The 23,599-nt window shown below is 48.1% G+C and overlaps 1 protein-coding gene across 3 annotated transcripts in view; it reads right to left on the bottom strand.

Annotated features, from left to right (window-relative positions):
- The window catches only part of RHBDL3 (rhomboid like 3), a 67,834-nt gene extending 45,144 nt beyond the window's left edge, over positions 1-22,690 (bottom strand). The window contains exons 1-2 of one of the 3 annotated variants that reach the window (XM_063352395.1): positions 22,562-22,690; positions 19,008-19,031 (exon numbers count right to left, since the gene is read on the bottom strand). In XM_063352395.1, the coding sequence (XP_063208465.1) occupies positions 19,008-19,031; positions 22,562-22,681 (144 nt within the window). In that variant the 5' untranslated portion in view covers positions 22,682-22,690. Of the gene's footprint in view, positions 1-19,007; positions 19,164-22,561 lie in introns of those variants that run through there. The other 2 variants (XM_063352396.1, XM_063352393.1) reach the window with 2 other exon arrangements.
- Positions 22,691-23,599: the final 909 nt, after the last annotated feature.

Genomic DNA, 23,599 nt, shown 5'->3' with positions numbered 1-23,599 from the left:
AGCAGGGAGAGCTGAAAGGATTTGGGGATGAACAGATAGGATGGGCAAGGAAATAGCAAGCAGTGTTTTAATTTCTACTTACACAGTCCCACGAGTCAGGATAAAAATTGTTTTAATGAAAGAAACAGAAGAAATTTTATCTCAAATGGCTTAAAGTAACGTGGGAATACCAGCCAGGGGGATTTTCATACACTAACAACCAAAAAACAACAATGCTTCCAAACCCTGTGAACATCTTTTAACATTCCCTGCAAGAAGCCCACAAAATTGAGCCCTTTGGCATGAACTCTGCTGGTTTTACTTGGCTGCCTTTGAAATTTAAAGTCTGAGATGGATTAGATATAAAGGTTTTTCTTTAGACTGAGGGAAGGAAGATGACTCTTTTTGCAACGGCTGTAGCCAGCATTGACACACATGGAAACCCTCCGTGGTGTGACAGCTTCAAAGCACAGGGAGTTTCTGACAGTCTGTCCGAACTATGGAAAAAGAGAGTCATCACCTGTGCTACCAGCAGCACGGAGGAAATGTGCCTCCAGGCCCCAGATCGTCCTTGCAAGGTAACAGGTACTGTTTGGCTACAGCAGGACACACATCACCTTTGGAAAAGAGCAACAAGTGTCTCGAAGGACTTGTCAGGAGTCGATCAGGAGACCAACAAGGTAAGGGGAAACTCCCACCCTCCCAAATACTGAAGGATTCTCCCCTGCTCCCTGTACAGGAAAAAACATGGACTCCACAGGAAAGCAAACCAAATAAAACAAAAAGAAATATCATCTCTCAGGGCCTGGATTCAGCAAGCTTAGCAGGGCCCTCAGCTACGCTTCAGGGCACTGGAAATACATTCTAAGTACCTTTACAAGGAAAGGAAGCCGTGCTTTTGCCAAAAGCTAAGATCTGTGTCCCATGAAACCCTGGCAGTTGAGGCGGTAACAGAAAGCAAAGCTACAGGAAAGCACTTGTGGGATTTACAGACACATTAGCCACCTGGGGAGCATGATACAGTGAGAAATGACATCTCAACTCCTCCTGCCAGCACCCCCTACAATGCTGTTATCATTACCCACGACCTTGACTAAAGCACTGTGATCTCACAGTGGAAACCACCTGACGAGCCAGGTATGAAGTCACCTCCATGGCATGGTGCAGCTGATGTAAAAAGACTGAAAGTCTTGGCAAAGGTCACATGTAGCAGCTGGGTGCAGGCGGCCTCTCCCAAACCCAGCACGAAGTGCACCACGCCACATCTCGCCAGCTGGTCTCGGTGAGGGGGCACGGAGCTGCGGCTGACCCTTGCCTGTGTCCTGACATGAACTGGAGTAACTGGAAGAGCGGCAGCACTGAGCCCACACATAATTGGCAAACCTCCCACAACAAGGATACCGTCTCCTGTCAATCCACTCCAGCCTTAATCCTCTGTGGAAAGATCCCATCAGCACTGTGCTAAGAGGAAATCTTTCAAGACAGACGCTAACAATTAACAATAGCGAAGATGAGGGAGGAAGAGACAGATGGAGAACAGACATAACCAGGCTCCGCGCATCACACTGAGTGACTTGGAGGAGCTGGACAGGAGACACAGAGGCAAGATTTTCAGCCTTGCTCAGTAAAGTACTACACATAAGCATGCATGAGACAGCAAATCTATTGCACCCGAGAGACAGATGTAAGCCAGTGACAGAGTCAGTCATGGTGCTTGTTCTCACTAGAAAGGAAGCAGCTGTGAAGCTGCTTTGGGCTCGGCAGTATTTCTGTCCTATGCAGGACAGGCACAAACCTGCTGTTCGTTCAAGGATTTGCACCCGGAGCCTGGGTATTTCCCCAGCACGGAGGGAAAACTAGAGTTTTGACTCAGCTAATTCCACAAAGATTTCAGCAGAATCCCTCTTCAGAAATTAGACTACTGAGGCAATAGCAGTATCTTCATCACAGTTACCATGTAAGATTGCAAAATAACTGTGTTAACTGGAAGCTGGCCATCAGCCTCTTCACCTATTAACTATGGGAGAGAACTCAGCTAGAAAGCAAGGTGGTCTAACTCCCAGGGCTGTCTTCAACACAGAGCATACTCTTCCCAGAGCATTCCTATGCTAGAAAACCTCACTGCATAGATAACTGCTTGTTGTAGCAAATAGGGAAGTACGACAGACTGGGTAGCTTAGGTTAGATTAATTCCTGTCCTATTGCATAAAGTAATTAACTTTACTTTATTATGGCAATGAAAATTATATGACCATTTTAACTGACCAGTGTTTCTTGCTCCAGTTCTTGCCCCTACAGAGTTTGGAGGCAGCTAAAGTAAAACTACTTCAGAAACTGACAGCCGGTGCACCATAAGAAGCAGGTCCTGGTGAACAGCTTCTCCATTCAGTCTTCTCTTCCCAGGCCTTGTGAACCTGGTCTCAGACAAGCTGAAAACGAGAATCCCTCCTACAGCAAGGAATCAGGACAGTCTAGCTAACTTTGATCAGGGGGGCGTTTCTCAAGGTTTTTTTCAGTCCTATACATCTTACCATTCCTTTACCCTTGAGCCACATGAGCTGGCTGCTGTGTGCAGAGCTGTGTGCTGCAGCCCAGCCCAAGCGAAGCAGGAGCTCTGACAAGGCCCTGGTGGTTAGAGTGGCCTGGTCGAAGCATCCACAGTGCAATGCTGCCTTCTGCAGTGCCAAAGAGCGACTGGTACCCAAAGACACCAAATACCTTCAGCTGCCACTGAATTCACCACCTTGAGATAAGACCCTCAAGACCCCTGGGCACTGACTATTTGAGAGACCAAGCCTCCTGAAGAAAAGCAGATGGGTTTTGCCTGCATATTTGCCTGATGTCCTTCAAGCAAACACAGCAGCCTTTTTACAAGTTGAAGAATGGGCTTATACCAACCCATAGCCGATTGTAAATCCCTGCAATCACAGCTAGCTAGCTTCAGAGGCAAGACATCATAACCAAGCACCCCTACTTGCCTCTAGGGGATTTTTTTTTTTTCTTTTCCACCAAACATCATGTTGCGGGAAAGAAACACCATGAAGGTGCACCCACACCCCCAGCCCCAGCCACCCCACACTGGTACTTCACCCTAGTTCTTCTATTCCTCCTGCCCACCCAGCAAATCTGGTTCTTCCAATTGCCTTCTCAGAAATATACCAAACCATGGTCAGTTCCTCAGGCTGCAAAATGGAGACACTCTTCAGTCAAACCCTGGCGTACATTCTCATGAGAACAGATCAGTCCATCCGGAGATGGATGCAGTACCCAGAGTTGTACTGTATTACAGTAAAGCTAGACTTGCCACAGCCAAACTCTGCTGTGTTGAAATCACCAGCATTTAGAGAGGCTGTGGACAAGGAAGACGCTAGCAAAGAATTTTTTCCCTGACATAAAAGATGCTGGCTGTTAGCGAGGCTTGGATCCAGCACTTCACCTTAGAAAAAATTAAAATAAACCATAGAAGCCTCAGGGAAAAAGATCATTTGAGCCTGGATATTCCTTTCTCCTTGGCACAACTTTATGGTGCGTATCACAATATTCTCTCTGCATATTTCTTGGTAACCCTTCAGCCCAGGCTTCCATAAGTGATGAAGAGCTGAAGTATTTGTCTTACAGTGCTAAAGGGAAAAGCAAGAAGCGTCAATGTTTTCAGAGTGCAGCCTCTCAATATCTGAGGGATCATCATAACCTCCTGTTCTACAAAAATGAAATTTATCACGTGAATGCTCTACCATGGAAGAAGCGCATGCTGTGTCAACTTCCTTCAATAAAACCCTCAGCAGAAGAAATGGAATATTTATATGTCTGCATGCTTAAAGAAACACTGTAAAATTAAAATCAGGGGAAGTCCTTACCCTTCTGAAATCAGTAATGAAATTAGCATGAGGCCCAAAGGAAGCAAATGAGGCCACTTCAGAGGGGCCAGGGTTTCATCTTGTGTTTAAAACCCCACAGTGGCAGATCTGTACTTATTTTAATGACCCACCAAATCCTTTTAGTCCTCTACATTCCTCCACGAAAGCCTAATAATGAAAAATTATTTACTAAAACTTGGCTTTTCCTGGAAAAGTAGTATCTGAACAGATCTCTAAAGACAGATATTTCTGTGGACGCAGTGAATTTGGACTGCAGTGCTTTGTTTTCAGATATCATTGCATTTCACATTGTCACAGCTTCCTTGGAATAACATTTGATACAGAAAAAAGTGTAAACGATACTCACAGACAAAAGAATAGCCAACCCTCTGAAACCACAGGGCCTCTCCATTTGTATTGCTTTTGTAACAAATATAGCCTGAGACACAGAATTCCAAGTAAGAGATCCTTGCGCAATTTAAAAATTCAAGAAAACCATGCAACGTTAAATGCATTCATTTTTATGAGCATCAAATTCCACCTATTAATGGATCAGTCATCCTCTGCAGCTACTAATTTACATATCCAGCCTGCAAGCTGCCGAGGGGCCAGTGGACACGAAGTACATGAATACATTAAATCTGAAAAAGGAAACTAACGTCCATCGTAATTCAACTCGGCGATCACATTTTCTTTACGAGCAGCAGCAGCAGTGTCCCTGCCTGACAACCGCACACCTCCTCATAAAGGCACTCCAGATGCACTGAACACTCTACTTAGATGGTAACTGCGATGCGTGCAGCGTTGATAACTGAATCACGTTCAAGCCCTGCGGAAAGAGGGAATTCCTTGGAGTTACATTTTCACCAAGTTACTGAAAACCATGCTGTTGTACACGGACTAAATTCAAAGGCCTGATCCTCACTATGGAATACAGCTTATCTGAACCTACATTAAAACCCTGGAACAATTTATCAGCCCTTTTGCCAAGCCAGGCACTAATACCAGCTTTAATGTAACAGCACTTTTGATCTTGTACCAGCTAGAGTGGTGCTGGTACATCTATTATTCCACCAGGAACAGAGCCGTGCTCCGATATCACACCTACAATTCACTCTTTTTGTGCAGAGCTGTCTAGAAACAGATGTAAAGGAGAGCTTCTCAGCACCATGTACCTCCCTTCTATTATCCCAGGGAGGCGAACAAATCTCTCCAGTGCCCAATTCAGAGCCAATTAGAGCTATGGCAAGGAGAAAGGCTTCTATTTTAAGCTTGTTGAAGAGGTAACTGGGTGCTGCAGGCAGAGGGATGGACATGGGGGAAGGTCTCCTGTAAATTGATTCTCCTTTTTCTCAACTGGGGACGAGGCAGGTAGACAGCAGCTTGAGGAATGAGGGGCAATCCCACGATCAAATGGATTCCATTCCTTTTTTAGGTCTGTAGCAGCCTGTCCCCTGTTGTAACAGGATATGAATGCTGATCTCCCTATTCCACGTTCCCATCTGCGAAACTAAATGAACAGATACTGGAGAATGAGCTTTGAAGTCCTTGAAGAGGAAGGGCTATTGCAGTGCTGAATAAGGTCAATTCCCTACAACTCACAGCCACTGCAGTGATACAAGCGAAAATCCTAAGGTGCAGAAGAATCAGGCCTTGAAGGAAACTAAAAAGCTCAGAGAAAAGATGAAAGAAACTGAACATGGAACATTAACACTGCTTTGAACATTTACTGAGGAGAAATCCTTACCAGAGGTGACAAAACTGCTGTTAGCAATCAGGTACTCCTGGTCTAGCACCAGGATGTTAGGCGAGACCCACACCTCCCAAGAGATCCGACTGCAGGGCTTACTCAGACCAATCTCACAGGCACCAGCTACAGCAGTTTTTCAGAAAGGAAGGGCAGGAGCTATTAGTTGAGTAGTGGGGAAAAAGCAAACACCACTTGTTTATTCAAAGGTCTTGCTACTCCAATGTGTTGCTTGCATCAGATGTGACAGTGGTAAGTATCTGCTTAAGAAAAAAAACAAAACTAAACAAAACAGCAACACCAGCAAAACCACCCCCCTGCAGCTAATCCAATTAAGTCACAGGATAAAGTTGTGGAGGTTAATCAGATCTGAGCCATTGGGTCTCTCTCTGCTGCTGCTTAGTGACATATCTGGTGAGCAAGGCTAGTGAGATGAAGGCCACGCAGAGACACCGATGATCTAGCTAGCCCCAGGAGACAAGCACCGCTCCCCTGCTGCATCAGGCAGAAGAGAGAGGAGCACGCTGCAGGGCAGTCCTGGGGGTGGTCTGCTGGGCTCAGAGCTCGGCTGTCTCATTAAGCCTTACCAAGTGCCAGGATGCTGGGACTGATGGGCTGCGTTAGACCAAGGCTACGTCTGCAGGGTGCTGCCAGGTTGGTAACAAGGATGGAAATTTACTCAGCAAGAAAAAGTTCTTCCCATACAACTGCAGGGAGCTCCTCTTACCTTGTGCTTCATTAGCTGCAACTCTGTGCTGACCAAGGCTGCAGCAGGGCCGGTGAGGGCTGTCCCAGCTCAAGCAGCCACCAGCACAGAGACCACCTAGATTGTCACAAATAGCCCCTTCAGCATCGGGAGCCAGAAGGAAGCTGAGCTGGGGTTTGTGCCGAAGCAGCCCCACCAATGCCAGAGGGACAGGGTTCAGCACTGACAAGGGAACGCTGCTCTTGTCACACCCACCAGGCATCCAGCACACTGCCGAGCCTGACGTCCTGAACAAAAGCTATCTTGCAAAACTGAGCGTGCTGCTTTCGCCAACTGCCTGCCTGTTCAGTCAGATCTGTTCTGCCTCCATCCGTCCTCTTCCCTTTAGGGCAAAAAGAAGCCAATGGTCTCAGCCCTTGTTGATTAGACAAGCGTCTGCACTTACTACCCCCATCGTCACACCCCTGGGTGCAGGACAGTCAGCACAGAAGGATGGACCTACTCTGGAAGGTGACCTCCCCTTTGACCCATCAGACTGGGCTGAGGTACAGAACAGCCCATAAAGTGGGGAGAGGAAGAAACTTTTCCTATACCCGTTTCTTCTGGGCAGGGAGAACACTTGGACCAGAAATTCATCTTCTCTCCTGGACAATACATGCCAGCCTTTCAGAGAGCACAGACGGAGCAGTCGCTCCAGTGGGATGATAGAACTGTAGTGACAGCAAGAAGATGATGAAAAGTGTGTAAACACCATTCTGCCAGTAATACTGATCTCTTTGGTTGCCAGAAATGTTTCAGGCAAATGATTCCTAATCCAGGGACCATCATCCCCCCTCCTGGAGGGAAACTGGGTCTCTTCATACCACTCTACCACACTGAACTTTGCTAGACTCCTCAGTTAGATTGTTCCTCCTTCTTTGTAAATTCTGCAATCCAAGGACAGTGACTGCCACTGTTCTTCAGTTTCTCAAAGGAACTAAGATCCAGAGCCCCCAAAATCAGAACTTTTGCCCTTCCTGTACGAAGTTTTGTCTTTCCTTTAAAGACAAGTTTTATAGTAAATCAGCCATGAAACTTGTCAGGAGAAAAACTACATTTTATACTCTGGACTTGAAACACAGAACACTTCATATTAAAAATAGCTCCCTTTTTCACTGTCTGCCAGATTTAGGAGGGAGGTGAAAACCCACAGGGACTTGATTCGATGCGTGGAAAAGCAGAATTCTATAGCAGCGAGTATGCATGCACACTTATTTTAGGTCAAATAATAGCTTTGCAATAATACTTGGCTTAGCAGAGAAAACCAAAGCTTGGGATAGACCCATGCTAGCCAGTACTCTGGTACTGAGTGCCATGAGAATTCAAGCACATCCATTAGAAAGAGAGGGTGGAAAAATTAAAAATAAATTTAAAAATTATTTTTAAAAATCTCATCACATCACAGTTTTCCTGCCTTTGAGATGGTTTATCTTCCAAATTCCAAATACCTGCTCCTGTGTCAGCAATCATGGCAAACATCTTACCAAGACACGAGACACTCTTGTCTGCATGACCTAGTGGTGGCACAGACCTGGCCAGCACACAACCTTCCCCCCACAGCTGGTAGCTCTAGATCAGCCTCCCTCATTCCTTAGTCGCGAAGTGGGGCAGCAAAGGGGCCTGGTACAATATTCAACCTTCCTCCCCTCTCTTCTCAACACGAGGAGAGGACAGACCATCCGCTGCCTGCAGCTTTCTGAGGAACCGCAGCTCAAACAGAGCAAACAACCCCATAGCTTCCTCCAGAGCATGCTACGTTCTGCAAAAGAGCCAGCTCTGCTCTTCAGGGTGATGAGTTATCAATCAGAAAAGAACAGCAAAGGCTCCACACAAGGCTCTGCCGCCAGCTAAATTGATAGATCCCAGCAAAAGAGAACACGAATCAGCAGGCACAGCTTTGACTCTAACAATACAGGCAGTTAAACATTCAGTATTAAGGGCTACTGAGTAATGCAGGAGTGATGGGACAGAAGGAGGGTTACCTTAGTAATCCAATTAAGCGGGAATAATGCCCAGTCATTCTCTCCCTCCAAATCGGTGTAGGATGACAGAGGCTGGATCATCTATACAATGTCCATAACTGTCTCGCCATTGGCAAGGAACAAAATACCGGGGCACTCAAATATCCCTTCTCTAATGTCGCCATCACAACTAGCACACAGAGAGCATCTGCATCCCGGGAGGCAAGCTCTGAGCAGGGCTGACTCTCTTTGCGTGCTAACATCAGAAAAACACCTTGGTGTTCCCACTGGGAAAGAACTCATTCAGCTACACCTCACGGGGAACAGTGGGCAGAGAATGACCTCAGAAAGACTACAGCACTCACACTGCAGAGAGCATCTTTCTTTGAATGAACTGCTTCGGCTCAGGCTGGGTATGCGTAATTCAGGCTGTTTTAGACTACAAGAAACCATCCAATGCAGCTTTGTGTCAAACCTCCACCCACACATCAGCTACATAATTAATAAGGATGAAAGAGAACATTATCCCAAGCTGGTATTCAGATCCTCAGTGATCAGTAGAGCTTGTTAAATTCTGTTCAGTCTCAGAACTCAGCAAAAGGAACATACTTCACGCATCGTACTACATGGTTGATCATTAAATACAGGCTTATAAGCCCATAAAGTCACTGATGCTTGCAAGTGTGGAGTAATTTTTTGCATGGACTAGTTTGTTTTGCAGTAGGCCCAAAAGTTAATTAGTTTTCACAGTTTTATTACTCCACATGGTCAAATAACAGCCTGGAGCTTCCAGTCAGCTGGAACCACATAAGGTCCAGAAAATTCTCACTGTGCTTTTTAGGACTGTTTACTATGACCATAAATCAGCAGCTGGCAAATGACTTTCTGCCCCAGCTCTTCTTGGCCACCAGTACCAACCCTAAAGGATCCCATAAATCAATGCAGCAACAGCAGCTCTGAGCTCATGGGCCACAGAGGGAATAAGGCCACAACATGCTGTTTCAGACACATGCAACAATTCTTTGGGACACGTTTTGGCTATCACCACCCTGGGAGAAGCCACCCCACATACCTGTCTTGTTGAAGGGGACTGTGCAGCATTTACACCCCAGCCAGCTTCAGCTCTGACATATAACTAACTGTGAAGCTATGCTGCTGCTCTTTCCACCACAAAAGCTGCTTCCTATCACACCTGACAGGAAGATAAACTGACCATTGCACTTATGAATAAGGCGGCATGGCTTTGATCTTTCCTAATGCTGTAGAAAGCCATGAACGCAGGCAGGAGGCTCCTATCAGGTGAAGAGCACAGAAGCAAGCCAGCACACTGCAGCCTCTGGGATACAGACTGACTGAAAAACATTGCAAGAGCAAGAGCCTCTGGTGGGGATGCCCAACACTGCAGAATCCTCTAAAAAAGCCAATGTACACTCTAGTTTATAGCGCTCTAGAGTAGACAACACCAGAATATTTAACATGTTGAAGGCACAGGAGCAGTCCTGCACGCATATACATATACACAAGACATCCCCAAACGGTTCCCAGGGCTGGCAAGTCCAAGTGTGATAAAGAAAACACGCAGCTCAATAACAATTCTTCAGACACTTTATTTAGGTTGGAAGGAAGTTATTCCCCCAGCCATGGTCTCCAGGCACAGCTCAGAGACCAAAGACAGCATCAGCAGGACCATCTCCCATGCTCTTCACAGCAGTCTCCCCCAAAGGGGCTGCCTAAATGCACCAATCAATGCAAAATAAACATTTCTCCAAAACCCAAATACTATTGTCAGAGGACACATGAAGGAAAAATATTTGTGCCTTCCCTGCTGACAGGAGAACAACCCAGAGACATAAATCCAGTGATAACAAGACGGCATGCAAAAGCAACTCCCCTACTAGCAACCAAGAGGGAGTAGCTGAGGGAAGAGGCAGCAGTTCAGACAGAAGAAGGAACCACAGGAAACACTTTCTTTTTCCTCCCCAGTGCAAACAAGGATGAAAATCAACATCCTTCCACAGAGGCCACTGCCTGCAGGGAGGAAGGATGCTCAAGGCCCACTTCCATTATTTCTCAGCATGAGAGAAAGTAAATGTGTGAGAAGAGTGGCAGGAAGCCCATGGAGGGAAACAGGTGTCTGGCTCTGTTTCAGAGCCAAAGGCCAGAACTAAAAACCTACTTTGCTCTTCAAATCCCTTAGGGCACACACCATTTTGGTACCAGCCCCAGCAAAACATACAGCTGACGCTAGTTATATAATGGGTCCAGGACAACCGTCACACTTTTCAAGTGCTTTGCAAGTTAAAGCACACAGGATAAAGTCCTCCAGTAGTTTTTGTGAAACTTTCCATTTTTCACCTTTTATAATATGGATCCTTTCTCTGCCAAGAAGTAAGCATGGCTACATCTCGCTGGCTGTAGGCTGTCATCCACAAGCACTTCCACTACAAATGCGCATAACAAACGTGTATGCTACACAAAGCAGCATCTCCAACATCACTGGTACCTAATTGTGAAGGATCACAGAGGTAAAGAGATGCTTCCACGGGGAACACTGCCCAGAAAAAGCGCATGAGACCAGAGGTTTGATGGTAGTCACAAACAGCTTTGCCTCCAGCAGCCTGCTTTATTTTTTCCTCAGGAAACTCCAGAGTATACGCTACATACAGAGTATGTCAAGTATCAAAGAACATGAAGAACAGTTCCTAGGCATAAGACTGATCTTGCTTGTTTAACATCAGTTTCATACATCATTACTCTTCTCACCAGCAACACAGGGTCACTGCAGACAGCTGTTCCTAAGCAACAGGAACATATACTAAAAATACGTACATTCTCTGTGTCTTGTTAGTGCTGGGGTTTTGGTTTTAGAGTTGAAGGAATTAAAGGTCCAAGTGAGACTTCTGTGCATTCTCTTCATGATTCCCTGTCAGAGAGAACAACCCCACACTACAGGCAGTGATAAGCAGTCACTGCTAATTAAGGTCACTTCCAGAGAATCTACAATTTTTTTTACTGGTTTGTGATTTCTAAAGAATGAAGAGAAATTCCTACTGGAATGTTCTGGGTTGGTCCCAGAGCAGCTGGTGAGAGCGCAACAGCAGCCCTTGCACGAGACACCTGACATAACACAGGGATAGCCCAAGGCAGAAGTCAATCTCCAGGTTCCTCTACTCCAACACAGCATCCAAAAGAAACACTTTACAGGCTTACAATGAATTGGATGGTCAGATCTCATTGAGTCTTTTCAATGATCTTTGCCCCATACAACAGAAAGTAAATGCCAACTTTTCCAGCTGAAATTACTGTCAGAGAAATACAATTAGCCGGGTGGAATCCATCCAGGGCAGAGAAGATCATGACTAATCTCAAAAACAAGTGTCAGGACAGGTGTGATCACAAACATTCGGGACTTTCACTGCACATTTCACATATCATCTCTAGTGATAGAATATCCCCCAGCATCACCTCAAGCAGCTGAGGATACCACCACTCAGGAGATTAGGAGAGGAGAGGGAAAGAAGCGACTGTCCCAAGTGCTACAGCTTGAACACGCAAACACTGCAAGGTCTGAATCATAGCACTCAGAGATCAGCTTTCCTCAGCAGCCTGTATGTACAGCTGTGCAGGAAAACAACCCACCGCTTGCACCCCATCAACTTTGTCTCACAGTGTGTTGGTACCAAGCTGATTTCAGACCAACACACCGTACAATGCCTAGCGAGGAGGCAGAAAGAGATCGCAGCTTCCTTGGCTGCTGTCAAACTCAAACACGCCCACTGCTGCATTTAATTTGCAAACGTGCCCTGGTACATTTGCACTGACTGCAAATACCGGAAGGCAACAGAACATCATACTCCCTACCGCAGAGGAGAAACACTTGCTTTCCAGGGCTGGTAGAGAGTAACTTTAAAAGCTCTGTAAACATTACAGACATAAGTGGGGATCGTGTAGAAATGCACCTCCAAACCGCTTCCACTCGCCAAGCAGCTGGTTTATTCCTCTGGAGACAGGATGATCTCTTCCCCTTCTCTGTCATAACAGAGCACGCAGCCACAGTGCACAATGCACCTGCTGATTTGCAGAACAGCATCAATCCATTCTGTGTTTACAGCTTTCCTCCCCCCTTTCTTTTTAAACACGCAGGCTTAAATGTTCTTATTGCTTCAGTGATTTTCTATGTGCAAGAGAGGATTTGAGAACAATGCATTAGCAAGGATCTATATGCCTAAAAAACATCCCGTGCGTTCAGCTGAAATGGCAGAGCATACGCTACCACAGCCTCCTGCTGCAGCTGGGATCAGGGGGCAGCTGAGATACAACAGTCTGAATGCAGCTCGCCGTCCCTCTCAGACACTGCACTCTAACATGCAGGTTTCCAGGCAGCTCAGACAGGGAAGGTACACAAACGTGTCATGAGTAGGAAGCCTCCTGAAGCTTTTACAAACCTAAAGACACCAAGCTGCCAGTAACTCACGAGCTGTGTAAGACTGACTCAGCCTCCATGTGCTTTACGGTGCGTTTGTTATGACTCCTTGAAACGTTTCAGGAGATGCCTACTTCTACCAGCACAAGCGTAACAGTGCTGTGTTTGCTACATTGCTGATGTTTGGTTCATATTGATGGTTTACAGTCACAACTTTTTGCACGGGGCAAAGCCAACAGTCCGCATACAGGCTGGCGGGATTGCAGAGAGGAATATCTGAATAGTTGGGGAAATGAGGTAGCTGATCACAAACCTTTCACGCTGCAGGGAAGGTGTAAATACAGACAATCCCAGAGACTCACATCCAGTTTAGGGTCTGGCTGGGATTCAGCATACAAAGGCATTAGAAGATTAAGGAGGAACTTGGGAAATTTTTGCTGTTCATCCTGCAAGAGGCAGGAAGATCATTAATGACCTCCAGGTAGCTTTTTCATGCTGAGCCATCACTCCAGGGTATCATGGCTAAAAGCCAAATCTGAGTATAAGCCTTGAAGTGCTGGGAGATTGCCATCCACTGTAACAACACTGGGAACAGACATGGGCTAATCCAGGCAGGGTAAAGACAAGGGATTACCCTGCAGAGGGAACAGTCTCTCAGACATCTATTTGCTGCTCAATGCCTCAATTTCCCTCCTTGACTGAAGGAAAAGTTCCCCTCCCCTCTTTCCTGGGGGCTGCTGTATTCAAAAGAGCCTCTGGCAGAAGGCAGCAAGGGGTTGATAATGCAGACAGCATCAGCAAGCCAATCTCCTTCAGCAAAAACAGATCCTCTCTTACCAGCCCATTCTTCCCTTCAAGTCTGTCTACAGGGCAATGAATTTGAAGGGAGACTCTTTTTTTCCCCCCCCCCCAACCCCATAACCCAAAGTGGAGGAGTCAAAGGGTTAATGCTGCATGACAAAGGTCAGCCCGGTTTGGGGAGGGAGGAGAAAGGGAACCATTGTGGCCACAGACAGCAGCTCCCTGCAACCAAAACGCCACTTGAGAAATGTAAAGCGATGGGGCTGCTCAGAAAAAAGGCCCGAGAGCCCTGCCTAAATCCCAGAGCTTTATTGCTCACAAAAGCCCAGCCCCTTGAGTCATTAATCGTGTGCTCCATGGCTGGGCGCCTCAAAGAGCAGCAGATGACACATGCCCAGCTGCTATTGCTGCCCCTCCTCAAGGTAGCGGGGCAGAGGCAGGTGCACTCCCAGTGCCCTCTGCTCGAGACTAATCTGTTCTCCCTGCTTGTCCTCTGCCTTTCATCTCCTCCAGCACCCCACGCTGACAACTGTAAATGAGATTAGACTTCAAGGCGTGGGACAGATGCAGAACCCCCTCTGTGCATTGCCAAGAGACGCTTGTAGCTTTTAAAGTGTCTTTCCCCTTTACAATGCACAGCTTGGTGGAGAGGGAGAAGGGGGCAAATTTCTTGTGACACTCACAGAAGCCTCTAATATAGCAGACAAGGCAGACCCTGGTTTTAGGGCCTGGATGCTAATCTGTTATCACCATGGACAGTCTTCCCAACAGCACCTCCGGTTCTCCAGTTCATGTTAGGAGATGAAGTAACAAGTCTATGACTATTTCCTAATTCTAGTTCCTACAACCTCCTCTTCGCAGCACCACTCTACTCAAACGCGGACATATGTCCCAACAAACATTAACCTAAAAAGGTAGCAATAGTCCAAAATTCAGGCAAGGACTTGAAGGTCACATACAACCCCGTGCTCAACCCCCCCGCCCATACTGCTGCTCTCACTGCCATCCTTTCCTATTTCTCGTCTTGTAGTTTCTGCTTCTCTGCTCCCAGTGATGCACACAAACGAGTGGTGAGACACATGCAATTTTCCAGAGAAAGTGGTAAAATCTCCAGGCACAAACCCCTGCCCGGAGCTCAGAGAGACCTGCCTGGTGAGGTCTTCCAGCCACAGCCGGCAGGGGTTAGCCAGCAATAATAGTCAGGGAAACTTTAAAGTGAAGTGTGATGGATGTTTAGTTCAACAGTGTCCCAGTAAACAAACTGGAATTTCTTTTACAGTGTGGGAAATAGCTCGTCCTGCCTGTGTTAAAGGTGACCCAGAGAAAAGGGACACAGTTAACATAAAAGATCATTGACTTCAAAATAACTCCCCTTCTCAGTTACCACCAACCGTGGTCATAGCTGGCCTGATTTTATGGATTGCTTTGTAATTTCAGTTGTGCAGGAACCAGCCCTGGATTTAAGACTGCCAAGTCAGCATATTTTCAAGCATATTTTAATGTTTTATGAGACCATGGCAGAGCAGGTTCAGCTGCACCCACTGCTGGTAGTGTCAGCAACCGAACTAACTCTTCCTGGCAAGCGTACGTCTGGTCCAGGATATCTCTACAGCCTTGTTTCTGAGCTAAAGTTTTCCATTAGCTGCCTACGCATACTGGGTAACTTGGCATCTCTCCGCATTCCCCATAAACTCTGTTCATCTGTTGCCATCACACCCACGTACAAGTCTCAGGAAGGAATCCAGGGTTTCTAAAGCAGCTGCAACAAAAACACAGCCTGGACTGACAAGCAATAGGATCAAGGTGCTGAGCCAGTGAAGAGGGTCTTTTTGGAGAGTTTTGTGTGTATCTATTTAAAACGAGTTTGTTGTCATGACTACAATCCGGAATATGGGTGAAAAGAAGTGGGAACTCTGAGATGAGGGCTGATAATGTTAATTCACCCTTGAAATCACAGCAGCCATGGGGATGGGGAAACAGAGAAGATGATACAAGCTCTTGGCATCTAACACGGCTAAAAGCCACCTTCTGAAGGCAGGTCTGTCCTAATAATGAACGCTGTCCTCCTAAATAGCTCCTTTCACCCAGCACAGCAAAGGGCTGGATAGTACTGATAAGCTGCAGTCATCTCTAAAGCAGGGACACTGGACACTATTGACACGGAGGCAAAGATGGGCACCCAAGACCCTAGAAAGGACATAGCAAAGCAGGAACAGTCCCTCAGGAGACTCATCTGCAGGTTTTCTCTAACCATCAAATAACTTGACTTCAACCAGAACAGTGAGGTGTTCTCATGTCTGCATGCAAGGCAATTAGCAAGGGATCTTAATAGCACAGAAAAACGTGAAATTGTCACGACCTGCTCCTGGGATTGTCGTGCTTTTAGCTCTACCAGAAGATTAACAAAAAAAATGGGGGGTTAGCCAGTGAAGAACAAATGAAGAGAATCCCAAGCGATTGCGGAGGGATGGAGAGAGGCAATACCCTGCTCTGCTCAGAGCTTGGATTCCACACAGAGACAGCGTGGAATGCGCAGCGACTGTGCAGGCTCTGCAGAAGGCAGCAGATGCGGAGCTAATGTGTGTGTGGGGGTGGAGGGTGTTTATGAGCACAATAAATAAATGTATGAATCCCTATAAAAGTTCCATATAAAAGTGAGTTAGAGCTGCCCAAGGGCCATGGCCTCGTAATAAAAAACGCATCTCGCAAGCACAGTATGAAGCAGCAGCTGTACTGTAACTGCCTGGCTGCAGCACTGAAAAGACGCGAATCTGCCTGCTCCCAGACTGTTGGGTGAAGTGCTGACCCCACAAAATGCAGGAGGAATTTTGGTACTGCCTTTAGCGTAGTCAGGAGTTTGCCCTAGGAGGGGCTTCTTTGAACCTCAAAGCCTAGGAAGCAGTTCTGGATCTGTCTCTTTGCCAAATTTAAGTTTTTTTACTTCTTAAAAAAAAAAAAAAAAGCGATCTGCAAGTGGCTGGAGATACTGGTTTGATTCACTGACAGTTCCCAGTGTTACAGATTAGAGCTGGATCAAAACAAACAAAAAATTCCTCCATAAAGCATTGTCAGTAACTCCTCTCCCCGCAAACAAACAAGCAAAAAGCACTGCTTTATGTCTGAGCAGCAATTTTCATCAAGAAGTTTTGAATTTTTAATTTAAGATGGGGGGAGGAGGGGGGGTGCCATAAAAAAACTTTAATTTTGTATGTCTGAAAAGAAACCTGCTTTTTTGTCAGTAAACCTATATAAAAGTATTTAAAAAATATCTCCCCACAGAAAAAAAATAAAATTACTTTTCTCACTCAAAAGTAAGGGGGGCAAAGTGCTGACCCCTCCCTCGCACTGTTTGCTGTCATACTCCACCACCCCAGACAGAAGAGACTTGCAGATTCCCAGCCTGTGGATTCCCAGCTGCCCTAACACTTTCTCCAGAGCCTTCTCGTGCTCTGCCGCTCTCCCGGGAGGTGGTGAATGCAGAGGCCCACGTGTCTCAGCTGAGAGGGTGGCTATCAAACTTCAGTCCCAGCCCACAAGTCACAAATGCACAGGGCACGTGAACCTTCGGCCACCCATTTCCCCTCTAAGTACACATAAGGCCAGGTCATATCTCCCAGGGAGAGCTGCAACTGTTCCGAGTTTCAACACACAGGCTTTCCCTAGTTATTAAGGCTGTCCTCATGTTTCACATGGATGCCAATCAGAGCTAAACAAAATGCTCCCCTCTCCTACCGGCACAGAGCTGCTAGGAATAGCAGCCTTGTTCCATGACAAACAGCATCTTGCAATCCACTGCAGGGCTAATTGCATTGCGTTGCTGATACAACGCTCAAGGAAGACGTCAGCTCCTTGGCTTTGCCCACAGGCAACAAGGACATTATTGATTTATTCAGGACTTAGGACTAGTCATCACAGGTTGTATTTTCTTTGATAATAAAGCCTTACAGACAAGGCTTAAATTTCAGCTGCAGCCCTAATTGAAACATAGCTAATTATTGAAGGTCTGCCTTTACAACCCATTCCCTTGTTACTGGGGTAATGTTCTGCAAATCCAACAGTCAAACTCTCCCCCCCCTTAAAAAGAAAAAAAGGAGGACTAAAACCCCATCTACTATTCAAGCAAGTCCTGTGGGAAATTACAGATTCCTCTCTTTGAGCCCGAGGTAGCTACCAGTCAAGAGCCCCATCCCGCAAGGACTCAATGACTTCAAAGGATGCTTGTAGAATCAAACTCCAAATTAAGGCCAAGGTTCGAGACGGGAGAGAATACAAAGTGGCCAAAACAAACATTCAGCCCATATCACAAGCAATTCATCTGGCATCCACCTTTTGAGCGGCAGCATAGCCTACGAGCCCCAGCACATTCAAATACACCACACAATTTAGGTGTGATCAACAATTACAGTAATCTAATTCCCAACTGACAGCTTGCTTGATTGTACAACAACAAACATACTGCAGTCCAGACACGTGGATTAGCAGTCGGTCACGGCTAACCGGGTATAAATGAGCACTCATCAGAACAGGCAGTCCAGTTACTAGCTGAATGATAACAGGACCCCCAGAGTACTAAGGACATCCTTTCGTGGAGACTGCGTCACAGCTTTTGGCTTTGCAGTTCAGCCAGACACAGAAGCAAGATTATCGCCTCATAAAGCAGGGACGAAATCCCACCCAAACTTTAGCATTGACAGGACGATGCCAGCATCAGAGTAAGCTCCCTTACAGAAGGTGACATTTACACACACACACACCCCCCAGCACAAAAGTTCACGACATCAAGAGAGTGCTGCAGTATAGAAGCAAGTCAACCCTAGAAAAATCCTTCAGTTTATAGCTGCTTCACATTTCAACCTGGCAGATGGAAGGAATACCACAAAGCAAACACGTCAGTTAAAGCAGCTAAAAGCATAATTTATAAACTAGAATCCACAATCCAAATTCTCAGCAGCTATAACTCAAAGCTCTGCCAAGCTGTGCTGATTTCAGCTGATTCAACTTTAGTCTTTGGTACAGAAGCAGATACTTTGCTAATTCTGTGCAAGTTTACAGCAGCTGGTCCTCCTCTGGCAGATGTAACCCCGCAGAAGTCAGTTTAGCAGTTGGGGAGCCATTTCAAAGAACGCAGTGCTGGTTTTACAGGTCCTAGTTTGCCTGCCTCAAAGAGAAGATCCTTTAATCCACAGAGCAAGGATAGCGCAACTGTCAGCAAACAGAGCACCTGCTGCAGCACCTGGGCTCAGACCCTGCGCTAGGAGGGATGGCCAGGCTGGGCCCTCTTCTGTCCCTGGCTGCTCTGAAGAGGAATTGAGAGAAAGGCCCAAAGCAGTAGTGGTAATTATCGCTTGCACACCAGCATCCTGGGAACAGGGAGCATGGAGCACATTCCTCCTAGGCTGTATTTTAAATGCAGGGAAAATCTAGTACAGAGGAAGTTAACTGGAGGTTAGACTCTTTGCCCACGAGACAGACAATATATCAATTGTTCACATACCTGATCAAATAGGGCTTTCCAGTGCTGAGAGGCAATGCACAAGGGAGGAAAAAGAAGAAAAAGAAGGTTTAGGAGCAACGACATTAACATGCAGTAAACTGTAGAAGTATATTCTAACAGAGAAATAACCAAATGATTTAGTGCCATTTCCAACATCCTTCTTCATCCCAGAATCACCTACCCTTCCGGGGGAGGAGGCAGGGGGAATCTACCAACCACAGGGAGGACAGTTTTCATTTACAAATCCAAATAAGGATGAACTCAGAACATTCATGTGTTAATTCTGTTTTCTCCCGCTTTGTCTACTTGCAGACAAGCAAGGAATAAAAGGCTTTTTTACTCACAGGGATCAAGAAAGCTTGGTGTGTATTGAGGGGAGGGAGGAGTTAGCAATGGTCTTTCAGATCACTTTCTGAGGCCCTGTGGCCCAACGTTGACCCAATGAAGCGCCTTGCCGAATGTCAGAGCCTTCTCTGCTGCCAGCTCCTAACTCTGGCAGGGACTTGCTGTAAGGTCCTGCGTAACTCATCACTTCTCTGAGCCTCCCATGTCCACATCTGAAAAACTCTTGCACAAGGTGAAAGCGGGGGAAGGCTGGAGTAAGCCCATTACAAGAATTTACCCCACAGCTTTTGTTCTAGCAGATCTGCCTTAAAAGCTTTGTACAGGAGGAAGCTCCACTTCCAACACAGATGACCATGCAAACACTCCACAAGCCCTCGTCCTTGTGAACAGAAAAAACAAGCTGTCAACTGGCTCTGATCTATGCTTTGTAGAAAGACCGAACCAAGTCACCTCCCTGCCTCAGGATTGCTGCCTCACTGTCTCACAGAATAGAGGAAATTCCTAATTAATTGTTTAAGGTTCTCTCTCATCTCTCCTGGATTTGGGGACCAGTTGACAAGAGAGCAACTTCCATGGGGCAACAGTGGGGTAACCACTGGCTTGCAGTCCCCAGAAAAAACCTTGCACATTTCCAGCTCTCCTGTCTGAAGTGCTGTTCAGCACAACACTGTTTCTGCCTCATTCACCTTCCCAAAAAAGCAAAATGAGAAAAATAACAAACATCAGACTCGTACAAGCAAATCTCCTCACTGTGCTATATGCAAAGCAGAGCTCTAGTCAGAGTCTTATCTAGTCCTGGAAGAACATTTCCTTCCATATGGTAGGCAGATTTAAGGCAGAATTGACTGGAGAGACAGTGGGGTATCAGGCCACTGAATTCTATTTAATCATTTAAGTTGTTGGCTCCCCTCCTCCCCATGCCTCTATCCATTTATAAACTCCCATTTATCATCATAAAGCAGCCCAGCACTTTAAAGAGAACATTTTGGGACTGCCTGAATCCTGGCTTTGTGGAACACTGCTCTGATTGCTGTAATGACATCACAGCTGAGCTGTTATACACTGTCAAGGCTGGACAGCCAAACCTCCACTACGTAATATTTTTGTAGTTAATAACACATAAAGAACTGACCTTGAGTCAGTTCTCACTGGCCAAGCCAGAGAGCTTACATCAAGCTTTCAAATGTAATAATAACAACAGAAAATCAACCTCTAGTTAGGTCTCGGGGGGGGCATGCTCCTAGCACAGAGCAGTTTGAATTTTCAGAGATGGTGCTCTGTAGCCTGCTTGTTTCAGCAGCAAATCTTGGCGGTGGAGGAGGAGGGCATTTACACCACTTCCTGCTCTTCCAAATTGCAGATGACATACGATACCTCAGGCTTCTGTTGCATCATGTACTGCCGGGTCTCAGCAGCTTCCCATAACCAGTGCAACTGCAGGCTCTAGCTCCATTTTGTTGATTGCAGAAAACAAGGTACCAGAATCAAATAACAATGCAGATCCCAGAGTAAGTAACAGCAAAATACTGCGAGCTGGATCAGACCCAAGCTGTCCTACCTCAAGGTCAAGCAGCAAGCCAGCAGCAGAACTAGGATGAGAATCTAGATTTCACCAAGGAAAGCTCATGGTCTCTCTCCTGCCTCAGGAGCCAAATCCTGCCTGGCACTCAGCACTTCAGCATCTCCTGGGTCCCTAGCAGGATTGAATTCCAATGGCTGCATTCGTGTAGAGGCTGGAGTAACTCCAAGGGGCCCATGTGTATCACAACAGGAAATCTTTCTTGTAGACCATCCAGACAAGCACAAAATTTGTCAGGGAAGAAAAGGTCAGAGTCTGAGGTAAGCAAGCACAGGGATTTGGAAACCTGGACTGTGAAAGCTCCTGGAAAGCCACCCTTTCTGAGCGAAAGCTACATGTGCCCCTGGGTCAGGCACACTCCTCTTAGGACTGTCTGGCAGCGTTGTAGCAGAGGTCAAAACCGCATCACACGTTCCCTCCTGGCTGTACAGTGCTCGAGAATACAGCCTGGGGAATGCAGCTCTACCAGGCAACTGCACTTCCTCCGCTGCCCTCTGGGAGGAAAATCCAACAGCAACCGAATTGTCGGTGACTCAGAAGGAAGGGCTGGGGGATGAGGAGCAGGCACTGCCCCTAAGCAGCCCCAGGCGAGTTCCTCCAGCAGTGACATAAAAGTAGAGGGGAAAGAGGATGTGCCATTGCTGGAGGCTTAGTTCACAAGTGTCGCTTTCATGCCCGTGCAAGACCCGAGATAGAGCCCACTTCAGAAAGACATCTAGTACCACTGCTTCATCCCTCCACAGGCAGGAATAGAGCCTGCGTTTAACCTCTGCGGACTGAGCACTCTGCACGGTCCTCATCCCAGCAGAGTTTGCTTGGAAGGAGAGATGCGAGCAGTGCTGGGATGCACCAGGAATGCAGGATCTGCTCACCATTACTCTCAGGCAGGTGCACAGCAAGCCCCTGCCTCCGGGACCGGTCGATGCAGAACTACTGCCTCAGCTCTGCAGGCTTTGCTGCTCAGCCTGGCGGGAGCAGATTCCAAACATGCAGGACCACGCGGTGTCCTTCTAGGCTGGAATGAGCAGAGGCAGAGACACGGTGCCAAGTTATCCCACCCTCAGGTGCAACCAGAGCTCAGAGGGTGGAGAGATGCTGTCAGCCCTGCCGAGCCGGGGAAAAAACTTCCTTGCCTGTTTGTTGCTCGGGGGCTGGAAGAGGGAACAGGCTCCCGACAGCGTTTCACATCTGTCACCCTCCGAGTGGCTGGGACTCTGGAAAAGCTCCCTGTCCCCAGGGAAGCTCCTCAAGCCAGGGCGTCAGCCCCTCTCCAGCCTCTAGAGCCGCTTCTGCGCACAGCCCCGCAGCCCCTACGCGGCCGTGAGCCCGCAGCCCCCCGGGGGCGCGGCGCCGGGCGCGGACACCGGGCGGACCGGCAGCCGGGCCGGGCCGGGGCAGGGAGGGGAAGGGAGCTGCGGCTCCGGGCACCGAGACGGCCCGGCGGCTGCCGGAGCCCGCGGAGAGCCGGCGGCAAGGGGGGCGCAGAGCGGCGGGGACGGCGGCTTTCCCTCGCCCCAGAGGGTCACCAGCCCAATTCCTCCCCCCATCCCGGACTCCATCCATAAATAGCTTGAGCCGATTAACCCGTCCGGGGCGAAAGGGGGGAAGACACCGAGCAAAGGAAACTTACATCCTCTGCGGCCATAGGTAGGACATCATCGGAGTCCAGCACCTCGATTTCTTCCGCCTCTGAGCTGGCAGCCACAGCAGGGGAAGAGCTGGCGTGAGGCTCCGGCAGCCTGTCTCCCATGCTTGGAAACGGTCCCCTCCAGCCCCCGCCCCCCCCCCCCCCCCCAGATCCTTAAAGAAATTAAACCTAGCTGCTGCTTGGCAAAGTTTCAAGCGCAGCCCAGCCTGCCTTCATGACTCCCGCAGCCGGGAGAGGAGGAAATCCTCCATCCAGGGAACATCCAATTAGCGCGGGCAGCGCTGGCGGGCGGCATCGCGGCGGCCGGCTCCGGACGGGGCAGGTGACCCCTCCCCGCGGCGGCTCGGCCAGCTCGGCTCGGCCAGCTCGCCTCCCCCCGCTGCCCCCAGCCCGGGGCACGGCCAGCGCGTTCCCCGAGCCATGCCGGCCCGGGGGCGGGGGGCGACGACGGGGACTTGCCCTTCCCGGAGCCGCGCGTACTTGGAGGCAGAGCCCGCAGCTGCAGCACGTCCGAGGATGCGGGCTGGGCGGCGGCGAGGAGGCGGGGGGGAGCCCCGGGTCGCCCCTGGCCGGGGGAGGCGGCGCGGCCCACCCGGGCACCGCCTCCCCCCGGAGTGACCCGCCGAGGTTCGGCACCGCGCCCGGCCGAGCGGGTCTCGGCCCCTTCGTCCTGCCCTCGCCCCCTCCGAGCCCGCTCTCAGGTGCCCGCCCTTGGGGTCCTGACCCCTTTGGTCTCGCCGAGCGGGTGCAGGCAGCTGGGCAAGACGTGCCGGGGGGTCCGGGCTTTCTGAAGCTAACTTCTCCACCCCGCAGAGTCCCGCAATCCAGGGCTGCGGTGGGCTTTTAAATTCTTTACCATCATTATTTGTTCCTATATGTCAAGATGGGTATCTTAACCATCTGGAACCTGGATTAGGAACTTGAGGAACGCCTTGACTGAAGGCAAAAATCCAGCAGTTTTAGCTTCTTCCAATCAAGTACAGAAATAGCAGGTTGGCAAGGGGGAAGGGCAGGCAGAGC

The sequence above is a fragment of the Chroicocephalus ridibundus genome, chromosome 14 (genome assembly GCF_963924245.1).
Source record: "Chroicocephalus ridibundus chromosome 14, bChrRid1.1, whole genome shotgun sequence".
Taxonomy (NCBI): domain Eukaryota; kingdom Metazoa; phylum Chordata; class Aves; order Charadriiformes; family Laridae; genus Chroicocephalus; species Chroicocephalus ridibundus.
The sequence above is the reverse complement of the archived record's forward strand: the minus strand, read 5'-3'. Positions and strand labels throughout refer to the sequence as shown.